Here is a 21988-nt window from a genome sequence, read left to right on the forward strand (position 1 = left end):
AGGGTGCCTTACAGTGGGGGAAATAAGTATTTGATCCCCTGCTGAATTTGTAAGTTTGCCCACGTCCATAGAAATGATCAGACTCTGGTTTTTATGGTTGTTTACTGGTTATGGGTATAGACAGAATATCAGTCGAAAATGCATAAAAAACACACAATCTAAAAGTTATAAATTGTTATGTATTTTATTAAGGGAAATAAGTATTTGATCCCCAAGCACAACACAAGTCAGTACTTTGTAGAGAAACCTTTGTTGGCAAGCACAGCGATGAGACGTTTCTTGTAGTTGGTCACCAGGTTTGCACACAGCGCAGGAGGGATTTTGGCCCATTCATCTTTACAGACAGTCTCTAAATCCTTCAAGTTTCTTGGCTGCCTCTTGGAAACTCGGAGCTTCAGCTCCCTCCACAGGTTTTCGATCGGGTTAAGGTCTGGAGACTGACTAGGCCACTCCATGACCTTAATATGCTTCTTCTTGAGCCACTCCTTTGTTGTCCTGGCAGTATGTTTTGGGTCATTGTCATGTTGGAAAACCCACCCACGAGGCATCTTCAGTGTTCTTGCTGAGGAAAGAAGGTTTTTGTCCAAGATGTTACAGTACATGGCTGCATTCATTGGCCCCATAATGCGGTGAAGTTGCCCTGTACCCTTTGCTGAAAAACAGCCCCAAAACATGATGTTTCCACCTCCATGCTTAACCGTGGGTATGGTGTTCTTTGGGTCATACTCACGTTTTTTCATCCTCCAAACACGGCGGGTCGAGTTAATGCCAAATAGCTCAACTTTGGTTTCGTCAGACCACAGCACTTTCTCCCAAGCCTTCTCTGAGTCATTTAGATGTTCACTGGCAAACTTAAGGCGGGCCTGTACATGTGCCTTCTTGAGCAGGGGGACCTTGCGGGCACTGCAAGAGTTCAATCCATAACGGCGCAGTGTGTTGCCAACTGTTTTCTTGGTGACGGAGGTCCCAACTGCTTCCAGATCATTAACAAGCTCCTGCCGTGTTGTTTTAGGCTGCTCCCTCACCTTTCTCATCATCATCCTCACTCCATGAGGCGAGATTTTGCGGGGAGCTCCAGACCGAGGACAGTTGATGGTCCTTTTATGGGTCTTCCACTTGCGAATAATGGCACCAATAGTTGTCACCTTCTCACCAAGCCTTTTGCTGATGGTTTTGTAACCTATACCAGCCTTGTGCAGGTCTACAATCTTGTCCCTGACATCTTTTGACAGCTCTTTGGTCTTGCCCATGGTGCTGTAGAAGTTGGAATGTAAGAAACTGATTCTTAGAGCAGGTGTGCTTTATATACATGACGAGTTAAGATCAGGAGTATTGGTAATTAGTTGACTGAGCACAGCTGTGTGCCACATGCGCACCAGCCAATCTGTAGGAGCCTGAATTCTAAGTGAATTGTTGGGGATCAAATACTTATTTCCCTTAATAGAATACATAACAATTTATAACTTTTAGATTGTGTGTTTTTTATGCATTTTCGATTGATATTCTGTCTATACCCATAACCAGTAAACAACCATAAAAACCAGAGTCTGATCATTTCTATGGAAGTGGGCAAACTTACAAATTCAGCAGGGGATCAAATACTTATTTCCCCCACTGTATGGTGTGTAGTGTGTGTGTTAGTGTGTGCGTGCGTGCACACGGTACAGACAATCATCCATATGAGCATACATTAAGTTGCATGTGTCCATGTCAATCACTGTCAAACTGAAACAGGTTGAAAAGGGAGGAAGAGAAAGAACCAGTGCAGTGTGCACATTGATTAGCCATACTATGATGCTTTATTGAACACAGTGGCTTTTACCTTCTTTGCTCCTGAGCTCCTCTTCAGGAAGGCTGAGCTCAGGTTTAGTTTGTAAATAGTAAATCGTTTTCTAACAAAACTCCGTTGCCCCAAGCGTTTGGTGTACCTGAGGTAACCTTATTTTAATGGGAAATGGGACACTATGTAGAAGGTTCTCTTGAGCATAAATAGCTATTGTGCTGCTGCTACCCATTTATTTCTCACAGTTTATATGAATGAAGTCATACACATTTCCTGGTAGAAATGGACACCTGCTTTTTGTGGCTTTTAGATTTTTAGCCGTGCAAGCTGCTATCCAAACAAACCTGACCAGAAAAAACAAAAACACAGTAGTGGTTGAATTTTATTGTAACTTACTGTATTTGGTTAAACAAGTTGGTTTAGTGAAATTTCCATTAGCCACAGCTTTGTCTGTGCTAATTGTCAGGTGTTGGCATGCTATAAGGTTGCACTAAGATTGTATCCAAGGTGAACTTTATTCCTGCTTAACACCAGCAGTAGCATTTATGAATGCCTCACAGGAACCTGTGTTGACTTTTTCTCATGGACTCCTTCACAGACCACATACCAATGTGTTTGCAAGGTTTGGTATTATTTAAGACTCGGGGTGTCTTACTCTTACAGGCAAGCAAAGTTTAATCACATTTCCATATGGAAGCAGTGAAAATTAATTGTCAAGTTTTTGACTACCAAATGTCTTACAATCTTGCTGCTGGCCGTTCTCTGAAGGATGCAGGCGGTCACAGGTCTGTATTTAAAGGGCTATGTAAGCATGCAAAACAAGCACAGTGTCGAATTACCTTGTTTGAACAGATCCACGGGGGGATATATTTTACATAATAAGTCAGAATCAAAACCATTTAACACACGCTTACAATGCACTTCCAGATGAATGAAAAAGGTCAGACATTTGAACTGTGATCGGATCTGTTTGCTCCCAGGGGTTTTTAATGCTGATCTTCTGCGTGATTGTCAACCGCATTAATCAGCCCTGTGCACACGTTCTTGGCAAGGCTCAAATTGAAACATTCTGCCACTTCCCACAGGTGTAAATGAACCATAATAACACCCATGTCAAACAGTAGCGAGCATCCCGCTGTGGGGAGGCTTCCTGACATTTTCTTTATATCTATTACTTAGTTGGCAGATGCAGCAGAATTTATGACAGCAGGAGAAATGAAAAATGAAAGGTACAGATACTATATTCAAATAAGTGGGGAACTGGGAGCGTTACTCTTGACCCTGCTGTCTCCTGTCTCTTAGTATACTCACCTTAGTCCTCTGGAATTTTGCCTCATTAGATAAATACATTTTTCAGCAGACTGATATGACATGTGATATTAACCATTATCATTCAACACATAATGTATAAAATAGGTTATTTGTTGAAAACTCTTTTAGTGAGAAGTTGTACGTATATGATGTGAAATTTGGATATCTGCCAGGTCAAACTGTCGTCTACAAGGTGGTACAGGTTATGATCTCATCTATAAAGTTTAGTGCTACTCACATTGTTGCCACTGCATTGTGACTTTTGGACATTGTCCATAATTTCAAAATTCTGTTTCCAAACTTTTAGATTATTCTCTGCCTTTCTCATCCTTCTAGGAATGTGCGATACCACTATTTTTCCTTTTGATCCAACACCAAGTGATACCAAGGCTAATATCCTGATACCAATATTGATACTTTTAGACATCTAGTTTTGTACATGAAAATTATGACTTTTACAATGAAATTTGTGAATGTAATTTTGAAAAGTGTATTTCACACCTCTCTATAAGAATTAAACAAGCTGGCAAATATCAGACTTGTATTTAATCAGAGCAATGACAAGACAATCAGTGCAAATCAAGAAGTCTGAAGTGGTCTTCAGGTTAGAACTTGACACAACTTGAACTTTGACAACAAAGGTCTCATTTTACATTCTATCATTTCCCATTTATATGTTCTTGTTAACAGCATGTTGACATGATCTATGTGTATATGCCAGTGATGGGCACTGTGATGTATTTTCACTGTACACCTGGATGTTGGCTCCTGCTCTGAATTTAACGGCTTCCATCATAGAGGTCTGGCTCAGGTGTGGGGGCGTTTCCCTGCTGTCCCTCTCTGTCATGCTTTTTACTTTTTTTATAATTGATTACAGATTTGGTGTAAACAAAGTATTAATATTTCTCGTGAAAGTTGACTTGGAATCGATATTTTGATGTGAAGATCGATTCTCGAAAGCACACGTCGAGATTGGAAGTAGCGAGATTTCTGGACCCATACGCGCATACCTACTTCCTTCCCTCCCATCTTCCTGACCAACGACAGTCCTACTGTCTTACACTGATCAGGTGTAACATTAAAACCACAGACAGGAGAAGTAAATAACATTGACCATCTTGTGACAATTCACTGTTGTGCTGGGAAATCTTTCAACCTGGCATTCATATGGAAGCTACCTAGACATGTACCATCCACATAGACCACCACACTAAATACATTCTGTTTCCAGACACCATAGGACACCCTCTGGAGACTCATGTCCATTCTCTGATGGCACAAAGAGAGACCCACAAATTACTAGGAAGGTGGTCATAATGTTATGCCTGATTGGCGTATTCCTCCATCTTGCCTTCACCTTCCCTATGAGATGAGAGCATTCATTTGTCAAGGTTTATCTGTGACACACAGCGAAAGAACATCTCCTTAAACACAAACTGATTCCACACTTAAAACCCATCAAAGCATAAATCACAGACCCTCCACCTGCTCTCCACTGTGTCTCTGTCTCCTTCTTTTCCCCTTTACATCTCACTTTGTTTCTAACACCCCCACCCACCGTCCCTCACGTCCTCCCTGGCCGTCTCCGCTGGCATGCAATCTGCGTGCACACGCATGGTTAGACACACATCGAGCCACCCCTGAGCCCGAGGTGTGTTACGACCGAATGAGCAGGAATGCTGAGAGAGTAGGGAGAGAACGCGCTGGGAGAGAGGAAGAGAAACAGAGAAGGCCAGAGGCATTTGCAGGGTGGAACAGGGCAGTTTCTGGAAAGGCCTGCGTAGGAAAATTGAGGAGCTATTTTCATGCCACATTAAGTTACACCAGCCTTCCACTGTGGGACTATGTTCAGACAGAGGAGGCTTGCCTCTATTGTGAAGGCTAATCATCAACGCAGTGGAGTTATTACCTGACACTACATTTCACCAGCCGAACCTAGACAGCATCAAAGAAGGAGAGGAGAGAAGGAGCGAGAAGGGAGGAGGGGGAGGCATAACTTTCAATGGATTGTAACAAATTCTGCTGCATCTGGTTTGGCCTCATTTATTTTATGCTTAAAGTTCAGTTCATTCTGTATAGGTATCTTGATGCATGGCTTCAAAGTCACAGGGCTGGTACCGAAAGGAACCAAAATGATTGACGAAACACAAAATATGAATTTCCATTACGGCGTCTTTGATGTCTGTCTATTGTCAATATGAATAGAAGCAGGTGTTTGTAGGAGCCCTTGCATCCACCTCTTTATTATTAACACTGCTCTGAGCACATCCCACTGCTGTCACTCTAGGGCAACATCACAGTGAAATATTAAGCCCCCTGTCATGCCTATCACCGCTACGCTGTGTAAGTACATTAGCAATACTGCATCAGAGAGGGGTCATTATCAGCGGATGTGTGAACAGGACTGATACCCAAAGCATTATCATACAACATGCCCCCACACGCCTGTCAGTCATGTCCCCAGCAAATATGTTTGTGTGAACAGATGATGCTATCAAGGCGTTAACATTGTTGCTTGTCAGAAGCCGCAGTAGTAAATGGCCTGTGTAAAAGGCAATCTGAATTTAGTGTTGTGTCACTGCAATACTGTAATTTTATTAGTCCTCTACAAAAAAAATAAAATAAATAAAGTCTGCAGCTGAATATATTTCCTGCGAATGCAACGTAATGCATGCAAATGGGAAAATATGCAAATACGAGCTGCTTTGAGAATAACACTGATTCACAGTTCAACCGCGGGACGCTCTTTATCTGAGCTGTCATGTGTCCACCCCTCCCTTTTCCTGTTACGGTTAAATGATTGTGATTATCTTTCCAAATAGTTGGCTTTCAAATTCATACATTTACAAGGAGACTGAAAAGGTAACTTCTAGAATCTCTAGAATAAAGGAAATAATGGCTACTGCTGTTACCTTCAAAATCTGAAATAAACCGGAGACTGAGCTGCATGCATGATTAAATAGCAGCACCACCAGTTAAACCAGTCATCCATCCATTATGCATGGATGCTTAAGCTGTAGAGGGTTGCAGGGTGATGGACCCTATCTTGGCTGACATTGGATGGTGGGCGGGCTACACCCTGGACAGGTCACCAGACAATCAAAAGTTAAACACAAAGTGATAAGCAACAAGTGGTCTTCCGATTAAAAGATGATTTTGGCTTATTTCAAATAGGTGTGGCTTCATGTATTAACCTCAGACATGAAACAAACTGACTTGTGGATATGGAGATTTGATATAGGAGATGTTGCTCCACTCCAGGACATGTGGATGTCTGAGAAGGTGCTCAGGTCCAGTTTTGTGAAGTCCAGTTTTTGTGTATGCTGGTACATCATGGAATTCTAACAAAATCAGTGTCATTAAAAGGGTTCATGATCACATCTATGGGTAATAGAACTTAGCTGAAGGACAATTTGAAACCCATAATGTCCTTCAGCTAAGTTCACAAACAAGATCATGCAAATTCCATTTTCAATGCTAAATCTGAACCCCTTTTAATCCTGTTGCTTTCTTTTCTTACATTTCCTTCTTTCAAAACAGGAAATGGGGGCAAAGAGCCAAAACTTCTAGAAACGGTCCCTCCAGGGTTAGTCTTGCTCCCTGCTTTTATAGACTCTCTTCCATCTTCATCTCATCTGTCCATCAAATCCCTTGGGACCAATCAGTTAATGAACTGTTATGCCCCACATATGTTTATGTGGCGAATTTCCAGGGGTAGTTCCTGCAATGCTAAACTCCAGCGGAGGAGTTAGTGGTTAGCAAAGGCCGATCTTTGTGACCAGGTCCTATTCCAACACAACATTAAACAGTGGCTCCTGGAGCCAGTTCATCTCTATACCCTGTATGAGAGCACTGTTACCACTGTCCATCTCCTTGTTTAGGGGTTGCACGCTACTTAAGATGGACCGAGATGCTTGTGTGTCTCGCAAAATTTTTACTGGCCATTTCTGTGAACCTTCAGCAGACAAAGACACAAATCCTTCAATGTAAATGGCTTAAATTCCTCCACCACATCCCCTACACCAGGTTCATTAGCAGGGTTCAACAGGTCACAAAACAGAAGGCTTCCCAGCAAAGCAACTAATTTAAGCCTCTCATTTATTTCCCCTTTTTGGTAGAGCTTGGCATTCACCAACCATGGGACCTTTGGTGTGACAATAGTGACACTTGACTTGAGTGGTGGCAGACATTTTTCAGGTTGGGAAGGAACCCTGATCTAGAGGTGAGTGGGGGTTTTGTGAAGGTTTTGGCAGTGTTGCTTGGTGACTTAGATGGAAAACTGGACTCGTGGGTGAGTGTAAATTCATCAGCCATTACAACAGCTTTTTCCCCCAGGTGAGGCCTGGGTGTAGTTTGAACTCTGAGCAACAGATAAGGATGCCTACAACTTTGAGCTTTCCCCAACCAACAGTCTGAAGCAACAATGGCCTGAAATCCTCTGGCCATTTCAGAGCATCAGCTGACCTTTCAAAGAGCGTAAAATACTCATCCACCTCTTTCATTAAAAGGTGGAACCAGGCAGCTGTTATGAGCCAAATCAAAATTCTTTGTTCATTGCCTGTTGAGTCAACCTGATGGCAACTCCTCAATTTCTAGCTCTCTCAACAGATAGTTTGCTGCAGCTTCATATGTTCCAGCTCTAGCTTGAGCTTCACATCCAATTCTGTCAATTTTACCTCCTCTCTTTCTTCCCAACTCTTTTCAAACTCATCCCTTGCTTTCACCTCAGAATGCCCAGCCAACAATTTGTTTCTAAGACAGTGACCACAGCCTGTTTGATGGCATCTTTTACACTGCCAGAGGCTATTAAAATGTTAAAGTGCTGAGCAATCTGGATTAGATCTTTCTTTTTACACTGATTAACAACACCCCAAGTAGGGTTCTCAAGGAATGACTCCAAACTAAACATGTTGAGAACCTGTTTCTGTTTTGATGTTAGGGGAAAATAAACCTCTTCACAAAATAAAGATCACACACACACACAACACACACAACGCACACAACACACAACCAAGAGAGCAAACTGATGGCGTTTACCCTCCGGTATCACTCACACAACTGAGCGGCTGGATCCAGCCTGCTTTTACAACCCAGGCAGGCTGATAGGCTGCAGCTGTGCAACGAGTGCAGGTGCACTCAATCGAGGTGGATCAGGCAGGGGTGGAGCTTCTAACCTACCTCTACCCATAACACAACTTCTTTGCATCAATTAAGGTGTGGTGTTTCTTAGTGAAACTGTGATTAAAACTTTGTAAGTTTTAATCACAGTTTGTATTTAAGGGTATAATGAACCTATTAATCATAGTACAAACGACAGGAATCCACTGAAGTGTAAAATGCTGAAGTTGGCTTTTTATAGTTATATGTTGCATCATATTTTGTCAATTTAATAGGTAGCTACAACAGAAAGTATATACTGAAGCTTTCAAAAGTTTTAGACTTTATAAGACATTGGCTTAAATATAGTCAAATATTTACTGTTTCCTCCAGAAATATACTCCATAAGCATCTCTGCATTTTACCTGAGTAGATATGGAACAACTATTTAATATTTGAGTTTTTACCTACACAACTGATTTTAAAAGTCAACCTCAAAAACCAAAGTGGGGCTGTGGGAAGGAAAATGTTCCTACATTACGCTGTTAGATCTTCAAAGGCACCTGAAACCCCTCTGAACAAAAGATAGAGCGAAAGAAAGAGAACAAACACGTGAATTCATCTGAAACACATCAAAAGGCGTCAGATTAACACACGCATTCACCACACACCACACGAATTTTACCCTGCGAAAAAAAACAAGAAAAAAAAAAAACACAATGTGTGAGGGGAAACATCTAACAGCGGCTAATTCAAGTCAGAACTGGACATCCTTGTGAAAAATGTCAGCTGTCGCAATGATCAAGAGCAGAGGTGTTTGATTGCAAAGAGTCTTTTTATTTTTCCTTGTGTTCAAGTACGTTCCTCTCTCGGCAGGGTCATCATCTAAGAAGCATGGACACACAATAACACACAACTCGCACCAGAGCCTGAGCATCTTTAGGTGGGATTTCTCTTTTGTTTCGATTGGGGTGGGGGGGATCCTGATCAGCAGTTTCCAAGTTTAGGTCAAGTGAACAAGAGTCCTGTTGTACACCACATAATAATTTTTTTCTCTGCGAACATTTGTTGCATTTAGTGACACTGACATCAGCACATAAAAATTATATATATATATATATTTATATTTATATTCATATATTTATAGATTTGTCATTCTATATGAACAATTCATTCTAGTGATTTTTACCTGTTGTTTCTCATGTTGTAAAACTGGACAAACTGTCAGTAGGAATGCCTTATTTGGACATTTATGATTTGTACAGGAACGCTCACGCACGCACACGCAACAAAGGCACACACACACACACACACACACACACGCTACTACACACATGCATGCATAGATACGCTCGCTCAAGTTTACGTGTACACGCGCACACGCTCTGTCACATACGTGCGCACAACCACACTCACACGTGTGTCCACATACACGCAACCCACACATGCTCAGCCAGCACAGAGAGGCAGGTCTGTACATCTATGGGAGGGAGACATTACCCATGATCTCCAGCAATAATTACGGCTTCACCTGATCAAAACACAAGAAAACAAAAGATACAAACAGCAGAGGGACTCATCCTGTCATTGTCTTGTAAACTTCGACAAAAATTTTTTTAAAGTCCTCTCGGACTGGTCCAAGATGTGTCAAAGTTTGGCACGACGCCATGTTTCTCTCTTTTCTCTACCACACGCTGAGATGTACAATATTTGAGGTGGCTTTCATTGAACGGACCAGTTATTTTTTTTTTCTTTTTTCTTTTTTTTTTTTTGTTATGCACAAGTGATGATGAGAAACCACTGAAGCTGTCAAACACATCAGATCCCCCAAGTGCAGAGACAACCCTCTCTGAAGAAAGAGACTGTGCTTTAAACATACACATACATTGTTTAGGCAGTGAAAAAGCACTTTTGTTGACGGGGACTCTGGAGCGAGGCTGCTCTGTCTGGAACCGCTCTTGACGTTTTGATCGTGTCCACGATGAAATTCACTTGATGGAGAGAGAAAAACACAAATATTGCAGGGGCCTCCTCTCTGGCTGGAAACGGGGGCAAAAACAAAAGCGCCTTCTGACATCCAGCCCGACAGTGTCTGTCGTTTCTGATTGTTTTGTCCACGTTTCACTTGTTCTTGTTGCTTTTGTCGTTTCAGTCAGCTGTCAGTCACGGGAAAAGAAATCATGTTTGCTTAAGTGGCCCATCGAAAAACGTGTAATATACACACTGTATCACCTTTAAACTGTACACGTAAAATAAAAATTATTTCTCTTTTGAAAGTGAAAATTTTTAGAAAAGTACAAATTAAAAATAAAGATGTAAAAGAATGGTGACAAAAAAGTCTCCTGAAGTTGACATTCTTTAAAAACAAATTCACACGCCTCTGGAGGCAGCAAGGCCAACGCAACAAAAATAAAAAGGGGATAAAAGCAGTGCTACGTTTGTCACTTAGGTGAAATGGTAAACTTCCACTTCTTTTCTACTACTCTATGTGCTTTCATCTTTCTCTGTGCTTTTATTCTCCGTGACCTCTTCAAGAACCCTCATGTCACTTCTGCTGTTCCTCTCTACCTCTTTCCGTCTTTGACAGAAGGTCCGATCATTTCCTGCTCCTACGGAGTAAGAGCACTCCCTTGTCTTCTGTATCTGCATACTCTCTCCATCTGGTCATTTTCTCCCTTTCCCACTCCTTGCTCTCCCCTTGTCAAACGCACTCCTTCAAGTCTGCTCTCACTTGCTCCACTCCCTGGTGAAATGGACCCGACTTTAAAGAAAGAAAGAAAGTGGTCTGGAGAAAAAAAAAAAGGAAAATGTTTGCATGCACATGCACAGTCTCTCTTTGTCACTCGACCTGACTTCGCTTCTAAACCCCATCTAGCTCTGTCTATTTGAGAACACAAATTTCCTGCCACTGGCTGCAAGATACCTTTTTTTTTTCTTTTTCAAAACGCCACTTATAGTCACCTTGTGTTATTCTGCTGTTGTCCTCTTGCAAAAATAATCCCTTTCACACAAGCACACACAGACTGTCTCTTGCCCCCCCCACTAAATGTATTAGTCTAACTAGACCCAGGAGTCAGGTGAGGCCGGGTAGTGGCTGGTCTCGTAGTTCAGTTCGCTGTACGGCCGAGAAGCCGAGTAGAAGTCTACGTAGTTGCCGGTGGACTTTAGGCCCAGGTGCATGCGCAGATCTTCCCGCGGATCCCGGGGCGGCCCGGTGGTGCTCGGAGGCTGCTGGGGCTGGGCCTGAGGCTGGGCCTGTGCCTGGATCGGTGGCTGCGGCTGGGACGGCGGAGGCGGCGGCAGCCCTTGGTCCTCGTAGTAGGCCTCGTCAAAGCTCCGGCTCTGGCTGTGAGGTGGAGGCTGCGGCGGCTGGGGCTGGGGGAAAGAGGGAGGGGGAGGGTAGGGGTCGTAGTCTTTTAGCACGGCCGCTGATGGGCTGTCCTGCAGGGGCTGTGGGGGCACGACGCAGGGCTGGGCTGGAGCCTGGTGAGGGAGCGGTGGAAGTGGTAGAAGTGGTAGACGGAGGTGAGGCGCGAGAGTGGGGCAAGTGGCGGAAATGAGGGTGGTGGAAGCAAAGTGAAAAAGGGGGAGGGACATAAAGACAAAGATGGAAAGGAAAGAAACAGGTAGAGAGTGAAAACACAGGGTAAGGTGGTTTGAAAGGCAGGCAAGGCAGTACGGGTAGAAGAGCTCAGATAGGGATCAGTTAGGAAGGGGCTCATGCTGTGAGTTCTTTATTGCATGCAGACACTGAAGGGGGCAATTCATCTCTAACACTAAGCCTCTCACAGTCTGTGTGGGTAGATGTGCGGTGAAGCTGCGGCCATACGTGTTAAAACTATTTTTATTTACGCTCATCTCAGTTACTAAGCTGAGTGTAACTTCCGGTGGTGAAGGTGTGCGTCCACATAAATGAACCTACACTTTGATCGCACATTCAAAACAGATCAAGAAACAAGAAGAATTTCAACTCTAATCTTGCTAGTCTGTTATGCTTTGTTTGACCCCCTCCCCCCTCGCCAGCAGACTCATTTAACAGGAGCAAATAATTAGTGCAATCAAGCGAAGTAATGGGTTTAATTGCCAGTTGGGTGTGGTTTCAGGTTGCTGTAGTTCCACGCTGCATGAGCTGAGGTTGGGCCTCCATCGCACATTCTGCCAGAACATCTCTTATCGCAGCGGGACACCTTTTGTGCGCGGCGCGTGTGCATGCCTCCTCCATCCCGCTGCTATCTCTCATAATAACCACCTTGTCATAACAGCAAATGCCAATTTATGAGAGCCCTGGCGGTGCGCATGCGCAGCTAAAACAGTGCCGGTGTGTGGCTATACACTACTAGCTACGAACTCACCTGATTTTGTTTGATATCATCGCTGGCGGTCAGGTAAGAGTTTCGGAACAACGTAGACGTTCCACAGGACACTTGAACTGGATGAGAAAAAAGAGAAGGACACACTTTTTTTTGTGAATGAATAAAATAATATAACCATTCAAAATTAACAACACCATAGAAAACAATTGGCTCAGTCAAAAATAAACAGAGAGCATTTGCCTGAAAGTCTGGCAACTAGCCTATCCCTCATGACCTCAAGGGAACATTATAAGAGAATAAGAATAAAATAGATAGAATTGCAGGGTGAGAGAAAAAGTGAGAGAGCAAAGGCAATAATATAGTAAGAAGAAAAGCCTGGCCAAGACAGAGAAAAATCAGAGTGCGTGAGTAAGAGGAGAAAACTTGTGTGAGGTAAAAAAAAAAAAAAAAAAGTGGAAATATGGGATGAAAATAGAAGAGAAAAAAGATTAAGAGGGTGGATAAAATAGAATCATTTAGATCTACTCTGCCTCTCCATCACACACACACACACACACACACACACACACACACACACACACCTGCCATGCCGTCTTTCCGGGATGTGTGCTCTCCTTTGTTGCTATGGAAACCAGCGTTGGTTGCCGTGGAATCGTAGTCCATCTTGCGTTCCTTCAGACTCATCATCTCTCTGGGGGAGGCTGGAGCACTCGCTACACGCGCGCACACACACACACACACACAAACACACACACACACACATGCACACACAAAATAATGAGCAATAAACCCAGAACAGCATGAGCCTTCACACTCTGCATGCTTATATTTGTGTCTTGGTCTTTCAAGGTGCCCAGTCATTATTCATCATTTAGCTTGTCAGCGGAAAGGGTCACCTCCAGCATGTTAAAGGACTTCTGGGAATTCACACACACACACGCATGCAAGCACGCACACCATTTTTTTGGATGCATCATTTGGATATCAAATTTCACATTTTGTTCTTTTAATTTAGACAACATATTTCTTATATTCTTTATGAGAATACATCCTGGGGTGCCGGGTCCAAAAGTTTCCCAGCAGAATATTGTCACAAGATGCCATTTACTTCACCCGTGAGTTGTCACAATGTTACGTCTGATCAGCGTATGGGTCGAAATGGAATCGGCTATTCTTGCTGGGAAGACTGAATAAACCGATTTGTTTCATCTTACAGATGCATTGTTGAGTCGACCGGCCCAACAAGTGTCTGAAAAGTACGACAAATCCTGTATCACACCATCCGGCTGAAAAGGTTAATCCCCGTACAGGGGACGGCTCACAGGTTTGAAACTTACAAGCAAGGTAAGAGTGGATAGAAGTCAGCCCAACTCTGCTTTGTGGTGCGCTGCACCGAACAATGCATATTTTACCAGCACACAAACCTTACATTTATTTTCATCATGGAAAAGGCGTCATGTTTATCATGACTGGAAAACTAAATTCTAAAACCTGGCATCAAGTGTGATTCCTTGTTCCCATGCTATTTCACTCAACATAATAACCTTGATCTGTACGACTATTTATATCCTTTTACATATGTGAGCTTTTCATGTAAAATTCCATGGCTGTCAGTAACTCTCAGCCTCAGCACTGTGCAAAGAAAACTGGTCTGGTCTGCAGTCGGTAGTTTGTCGGTTGTTGTGACAACCAGTACATTTTTTGATAAGCCTCACACCAATCTGCAGTGCTATTTGCGAAAGTTGTACCTGTTCAACTTAAGCTTGATGACGGATTCATTTTCAGAAACCCTACTTCTATTTAGCAGCATTTCAAACCTCACAGTGTTTCTCTTCATGCCTGAGCGCCGCCCACGCAGAATATGCACAGGGACTGACAGACCTGGCACATATTCTGTACATATACTTTACACGTCCCAAAATCCCTATCGCACTTTTTCGCGCACACACAGTAATCTAATCCCCTTCTTGCAAACTTTAAGTGCTTACTCAGTCCCTCTTATCTGGAGAGCGTTTCCAGAATTCTGCATACCGTTGTGTCGGCCCTTTCAGTCCGCTGAGCTGCACATTATTGGAACTAGCCGCTATACATACGGCACACACACTGTAGCTATAATCTATACTCACAGAAGTCAAGGGCGTTCTGAAAATAATCTCTTTGGACCTGCTTAAGCCAACTTTGACAAATGTGGATGAATGCGGAACTCAATACAGTCGGTGGAGAGCACCATCGTCAGTTGTGCAAGAAGGAACATTTCTCATGATTCAGGATTAAAAACTAAAAGTAAGACACTTCAAAAATTAGTATCAAGAATGCTTGGTAAAGAAGATCAAACAGGGGCAAAAAAAAAAAAAATATATATAAGAAGCTAAATCCCTTTAAATTGAGGTTATTTATTTTAATGCTTAAGGAAACCTTTTCATACGCTTTAATGTTTGACGTTAAAGGAAAACACCACTGTAACCCCTTATCTGTTTCTCTCGTTTCTGCACTCGAACAAGACACACACATGGTTATGAAAAGGGAAAATGATTAGTGAGTATTTGGCTGCGGTGTGCCAGTCAGTTAGAATGTTTTTACACATTTGATATTTAATTTTATCACTTGACACCTCTGAGGCAGTTTCCATTAATTTAAAAGCTCAAACCTGTCACAGGCGCCTCCGGAGACAGTGCCATCACTACTTGTAACGGTTACAGCAGGGACCTGGCTTGTAGCTGCTGGATATGACAGCCTGGGAGACTCATTCTATCAGCGCTAAACACCCCGGGACCCCGTGGGGGCCATGATGGATCTAAAGGTCTCCCTCTCCCTCTCTATTTTACTCTGTCTTCTCTCTTTCAGCCTCTAACCTCCCCGTATCTTCCTCAGCCTCCCCTCACACCAATTCATCCGCTCCTCTTCTCCAAGTGTGCTTCCGTGCCATCATTACTCCTTTTGCTTTGATCCATCTCTAAGGAGCCCGATTGCACTCTGGAGTGTATGCAGAGAGGCGATACAGATGCATGTGTGTGTGTGTGTGTGTTCGCACCTGTGTGTGCACTGAGGTGGCCTGTAAAGTGTGAGAGATCAGAGGGAGAGGTGAGGAGAAAGTAGGATTACTGCAAAGAGGAGGAGGAAAAGAGTAAATGAAAAGTGCACAGCCCTGTGAGCAGGCAAAAGGCGAGATGTGGTGTGTAGAGAGGGGAGGAGCAGGGGGAGGAAATGGGGTCATTTCCTGCCATTTAACCGTTTAACTCCACCGTACAACAGAAGTCCACAAATTTCTTTACGTACTATAATCTCCAAACTCCTTACTTTCAATGTCGCTGGCTAAAGTCAAATCCTCAGCCTTTGCTTCCTACTCCCTGCATTAACCGTCCTTCAGTCCCTAATTCTTCTTCCCCTTTTTGCTTTTTTCTTTATCTCCTCCCCTGTTTATCTCATCCCTCCCTCTTTCTCCGTCTCCACACACACAAATACACACTTTTTCTCTCTGTCTGTGTCTCTCCCTCTCTCTTAGCTGGGTCCTTGAAGACCTCTCTAAGCCGGGAGGAAGGAAAAGTACTTTTCTGCCTCATCAGCTTGCTAAGCCCAGTGTGGAGAAAGAACAGCTAAAGGCTCCTCAACTACTGATGCTAACAGCTAATGCTAATGCGCCCTTTGCAAAGCATGAAGGCCAGTGGGCTCGGGCTAAAGGCTAACGATAATCATACTTTACAGCGTGGAAGCCTGTGGGCTGTGAGCGCCGATGCTAAGAGCTACTTAGCCCAGGTGCAAGGACTGATCAACCGGTAAATGTTGACGCTACTGGCTAAGGCCCACATTATAAAATCGAAATGTCCTGTGCCTTCCTGCTTTGCATACGTCCAGCGTGCCCATGCACACATGTCAATTTTTGGACAACTGCATCCTTGCATCTTTTGTTTTCGGTCAAAATGGGGACAGGGTACCTTTGTCACTTAAGTGTGAAATGCAACACCAAATTTAATTTATTTTTTTTTGCAATTGCAAACAAAATCCCGTCTTATTTATTCAAACATAGCGGGCCTATTGAAAAAGCTACAGTTACTAGGTTTATTGCTCTAACCTTGATGTTTTTTTCATCCTCCATATTCATGCACTGGCTTTGAGCAAACAGGAACCAGGAAAAAAGAGATGAGTTTCTGGTCTCATTTCCCTAATTTCTGGGGGAATGAAGCACGGTGACAGCCCGTGGTGAATGCCTCTGCCCCTTTTCAACCAACCGTCGCACCTGAACCTCTCAAGACAGTGCCAGGTGTCTCACCATGTGAGACAAATTCAGTTCAAATGCCAGCTTAACTAAATTTAAATAAACTTCTTTAGCTGTGAAAAAAATAAACCCCCAGTTAAAGGTCTTAAAGTGAAACTGGCTGATAGAGGAAACTGAAGAAGACACACTCACATTTATATTAACACATGGATAATATTCCCGTGACACGCTAGATTATAGACGGAGCCGTTTGACAAGTTGTTATCGGAAACGGACAGGTGATTGGTTGAATTATCTGTCCGTCACTGTCTATCGTAGGCTAAACACAACAATTTGCAGTCTGAAAGCTAGAAGCCGGTGAGTGCAGTTAATAGGTACTCTTAGAGGCGACCCTCTTAGAAAGGACCGTTGTCATACCTAAAAGGCGGCAATCAGTGACCTGTGAGGTGAAGGCCTCACAGGTCACTGATTGGTGAAGATTGGTCTTCACCTCCATGGATCAGCCACAAGGACATAACTTGCAGACGTGAAAGATGGACTGTCATGTAAAGTCGAGACTCACCCGAGCGGTTATTTGGGGATGTCCTGACAGGGGAGACGGAGGGGGTTCGTGAAGAGGAGTAGGGCCTCTGTCGGTCTCGTTCTATTGTTGAGGCAGAGCCGACAAAGTGATACTGGGAGTAACCATCCTGCAAAACAAACATAAACAAACACATAAAGCAACTGCGCAAACACAAAATCTAATGTGGCTTTAATATTGTGCTAATAAATATACCATGTTCGTATTACTGACAACAAATCCATCTGCAGTAGATCAGAAAAGATCACATACACCTGTTGTGCAAGAACTTCTGTTTGAATTCATTAACTGAATCTTTAGCCCAAAACATATATTTTATAAAAATAATGTATTTCAATGGTAAGCGAATAAGGCATTTATTGCAGACATTTCAAGACAAATATATATAACGGTCACATGTCTACACGTACAATCTTCCGCACACACCATAAATTAACAAACACCAACTCTTAGCTTACAAAATATCCCAGCGACCATGCAGAAAAACAAACAAAAAAAATAAATTACTACAACTGACTCGAGCATAATTACTACCAAGCCAGTGACTTTGTATGTGCATTAGTTTAGCAGTGATTGGAGCAAAGCCTTTTTCATAAAAATGGATTATGCGAGTCAACAACAATCACAGAGCTGGAACCAAATTCAATTTAGCATTAAGATAATTGGGCACCTCTGAAAGCAAAGCAGACGCGGATGATAAAAGATAACGGAGACATATGGCTGTGGTGGTGACTGTGGGAGAAATGAGTCACTTCAGTGCAATAAGGCTGGAGACGAGGACATGGAGGGGAGGAGAATGAGACGACCAAGGGATGGAGGAGATGAGTAAGAAAGAGAGGAAGGCAGGAAACAGAGAGTGGTAGCCGAGGAAGACAAAAGATGACAGACTAATGAGAGCAAGAAACGGGCGAGAGAGAGAGCAATGACAGGATAGTAAAGATAGAAAAAGGAGGAGAGAGGTAACAAGAAAGAGAGGAGGGTGAAACAGAATTAGGCAGGCGTTAGCACCATCCTATGTCCTCCGCTGACTCTCATTTCCTGGAACAGCACTGCAAACTAATAGAAAGCTGGATCCTCTGACACACAGCAGTTCAAAGGTAGCTCAATTCTAGTCTCCACCACCCCTCCCTCACTTTCACTTCATCTATTTATCCACCAATCTGTCTTTTCGCTCAACTTGTTTCACATCCTGGGTCCTCCCTGCAACCCTCCTCCCTCCCGACAAATCTCATGATAAAAAAAAAATGTAACCTCCTTATGGTGCACTGGATGGCTGTGAAATTGGACACTGTCAAACTGTCATACTGCTCAAAAATGAACACAGTCACTGAATATTGAATGCTAAATGCACTCTGCGGAGTGATGTGTGTAGCGTGCTGTCTATATTCCTGGGGCTCAAGAATGATCTGCAGGCGTTCTTAAGGGTCTCCCCGAGCAAAAACGTGTCGTAGTTAACCTCCATGTTTGCGATTAACAAGTGTTACCATAGTTTCTTTTCTTGTTTTCATCTTTAAGGATGGTCAAGCCTTTACACTGCACTGATCTGATGTTGCTATGCACTGATATTCTGGATGAGCTTGTTCTAGCTTTCATTGATTTTGGGATGTTTATGGTGTGAAGTACTCAAACTCACAACTCCCCACAGTTCAGTGTGACAGACTGAAACTTTGGGGGATTTAGCAGCTTTGGCTTGTCATGTGTAGCATTCCGGCCAACTAATGGGTGAAATAACGGTGCATTCACATACTCCCTGAGTGGTCTCATTTCAGGAGCTGGCAGGTGATGTAAGTCCTTCAGTATATCCATGTGCTTTTAAGTCGTACCGCGGAAACAACACGAACACTTTAGCAAGAGTTTATGCTTTTAAACAACACGTCGATAGCACTGGTGGTATATAAGTAGGGACAAATCCTGCATGACCACCCCATAGGATTTCAGAGCAGCGATTTTGAAGCCAAACATGGGTGGCAACGGTTATCTCTGTCTCGCCAGTGCCTGACTTCGACAAACTCCTGGCTAATTCAAATGTGGGCAAACAGGTGGAACATAAATAAGCTGAGTGGGTGATGATGAGGCAGACAGCTAGCAACCTGAGACAGCAGCCAACCGTCACTCGTAGCCAGGCGGAGTTATTAGCCTTTAAGTCCAAAGCACGTAGCCTGGGAGTTACTCTAAACTTTTCTGCGCATGGTTGTGTACCAAATTGTATTTTAGGTTATTTCGACATTACATGAACACACACAGATGAAAAGCACTGAAAAGCAAAAGTTTAAATGGGGACAATTGCAGGGGTTCAGTATTTGGAGCATATTTTTTTATGCAACACATAAAGTGTACTAGGAAACCTTACACTAAAAGCAAACGAAACCCAAACATCTGCAGACATGAGACCCATTACTTGATAGCGTCTCGGATTCTCACCCATCCCCCTGATCTCAACTACTTTTTCTTTCCACCCACTTTCTTTTATTTTTTTTTCTCCCTCTCCACACACACCTTTGAGCTCCTACTGTAAGAATAAGAGAGGAAAGAAATAGAGAAGGGGGGTTGCTAGGCAACCAGTCTGCCTGTTGCTCCCACCATCGCTGCATGGTAAGTTGAAGGTCATGGGACTGAGAGGTAAAAAGCGATTACTGCCCCCAACAAATGAGGTGTGTACGTGTGTGTGTCTGTGTGTACATGTAGGTCTGGCTGCAGTCATGCCAGACAGCAATTATGGTAAAAATTGTAAAAGGTTACACATGATGAGTGGTGGGTCCCCTCTGGGTCTCACAGTCCGCTGAACATTGTCATATTTCAGTACTTCAATCCATGTCCCTTTCTCACTCATTTCACACTCAGATTTTGATATTTACAGCAGTGAGCGCTTCACTCACACATGATCCATCTGTCCTCACAGAAATAATATAGCTCTGACCTTTCCATCCATTATTTTGGCTGCTTGTGTTTCTGCTGATTTAGAAATCGACCTTTAAACTAGTGTTGCATTTATAGCAAACAGTCCAGAAATATGTAACTACGTACTGCAGCTCTGCCTCTTTGCCTTCCTGAAATACTGCCGCTTGCCTCGGCCTACCCCAACGAACCTCCGTCTCCTCTCTCTTTGTCTGCTCGCATCTAATACATGTGAACATCAGAGGGAAACCAGGCAGAACACAGTGGCAGCTTCTGAGGCCTGAGGTTGGTTTGAAGTTTTTTTTTTTTTTCCTCCCAAATACGCATCTCCTTCTGGCTGTCTTTTTCACTTTATGCTTTGCAGCAGGGGCGGATGAATTCATTTTAGCTGTCTGGAAGAAAAGCGTCTTATCATTTCAAACTTGGAAAAAAATCACTACAAGTTATGAATGTTTGAGTTATTGTTAAAAAAACAAAAAACTATGCATTTTATAGAAAAAAAAAATCTATATCACACTGTACCATAGCGCCTTCTCTGTCACTTCACTCCTGGTTAATTTGAAGACGCCTGCAGTCACTGGAGTCAGTTACAGAAGATGTGGTTTAAAAACTACGATTCACAGAATTCTAAACAAACCACCAGGCAGCAATTGGCTTTTGACCACCATTCATCATTCTGTGTTCTGATTTTATGCTGTACACTGCATGGTTTTGCTGCTTCCAGGCCACAAGACCAACTTCTTTATGTGTTGGTGTTTGGAGAGCGGCTCATTAGGAGCGATGGCTGACCCCTGGGTTGGTGGGATAGACTTTAATTGCTTGAGCTTTGGTTTGGTTGCACGGTTACACTGAACATTCAGTCACGTGTACACGCACTACAAATATAAACTGCAGACTCAATATAGTTCAACACATCGAGTTACTTTGTTGTGACAAAGTTGGAGGTCTGCAGCCCATCAACTGCAGCTCTTTCACTGCTGATGCTGCTACTTTTTGAGCCATTAATCTGTGCGGTATCTTGTTTTGTAGACACAATTTTGACAAACAGCAGTGGTAAAAACTAAGCTCACGGACAACTGATGTGACTACTATATAACAAAAGTCAAGTCATGTTTTGCCAGTTAAATGCTTTTATGCATTAGCAGCTATTTCTGAATCCACTGATCTGATGATGGTTCTTTATTCATATCCAAATATATGATATTAGAGATTACATAAGCAGTAAATTAATACAACTGTCCAGGAATGTTGCCACATACATACACTACATGAGACCACAAATGTGTGTTGACACTCATACCATGTACATGTGGGTATATATACAGTGTATCATATATTATATGTATTGATATTATATAATTATTGAACCCACCAGGAGCATCTTGAAGTAATGTTTGCTTCAATAAATCAAGGAGGTGATACTTTAACTACTGCGTCAGCTGTGTCAGTGGCGCATTTGTAATATCTGCAGCTTAAACTTTCCTTTCAAATGCACTCATTTCATTTGCGGGGAAAATCTTGAGCATTCCAGTTGCAGCGATCTCGCAAATGACTAGGATGTGCAATCAGTGACCTCACAAAAGCACACCGCACACCAATTTCTCACTCGCGTCGCACAAATACACCCACATTGTGAGTTACGCATCCCTGGAACATATTGTAAATCTGTCACACATGTGACAAACACAGCGTATCTCTGACCCTGAACTCCATCTGTCATACGTGTGTGTGTATCCGTTTTGGTGATTTGTGTGTGTTTGCGATGTGTGGACGCGCACGTGTGTATATGAGTGAGA

General features: G+C 43.0%; 1 protein-coding gene across 3 annotated transcripts in view; it reads right to left on the reverse strand.

Annotated features, from left to right (window-relative positions):
- Positions 1-9007: 9007 nt before the first annotated feature.
- The window catches only part of ctnnd2a (catenin (cadherin-associated protein), delta 2a), a 244323-nt gene continuing 231342 nt past the window's right edge, over positions 9008-21988 (reverse strand). For 2 of the 3 annotated variants that reach the window (XM_047568785.1, XM_047568786.1), the window contains 4 exons: positions 17280-17406; positions 13086-13217; positions 12544-12620; positions 9008-11674 (listed from right to left, as the gene is read on the reverse strand). In XM_047568785.1, the coding sequence (XP_047424741.1) occupies positions 11252-11674; positions 12544-12620; positions 13086-13217; positions 17280-17406 (759 nt within the window). In that variant the 3' untranslated portion in view covers positions 9008-11251. The remainder of the gene's footprint in view (positions 11675-12543; positions 12621-13085; positions 13218-17279; positions 17407-21988) is intronic. The other variant, XM_047568787.1, reaches the window with a different exon arrangement.

This window comes from Mugil cephalus, chromosome 18, assembly GCF_022458985.1.
Source record: "Mugil cephalus isolate CIBA_MC_2020 chromosome 18, CIBA_Mcephalus_1.1, whole genome shotgun sequence".
Taxonomy (NCBI): Eukaryota; Metazoa; Chordata; class Actinopteri; order Mugiliformes; family Mugilidae; genus Mugil; species Mugil cephalus.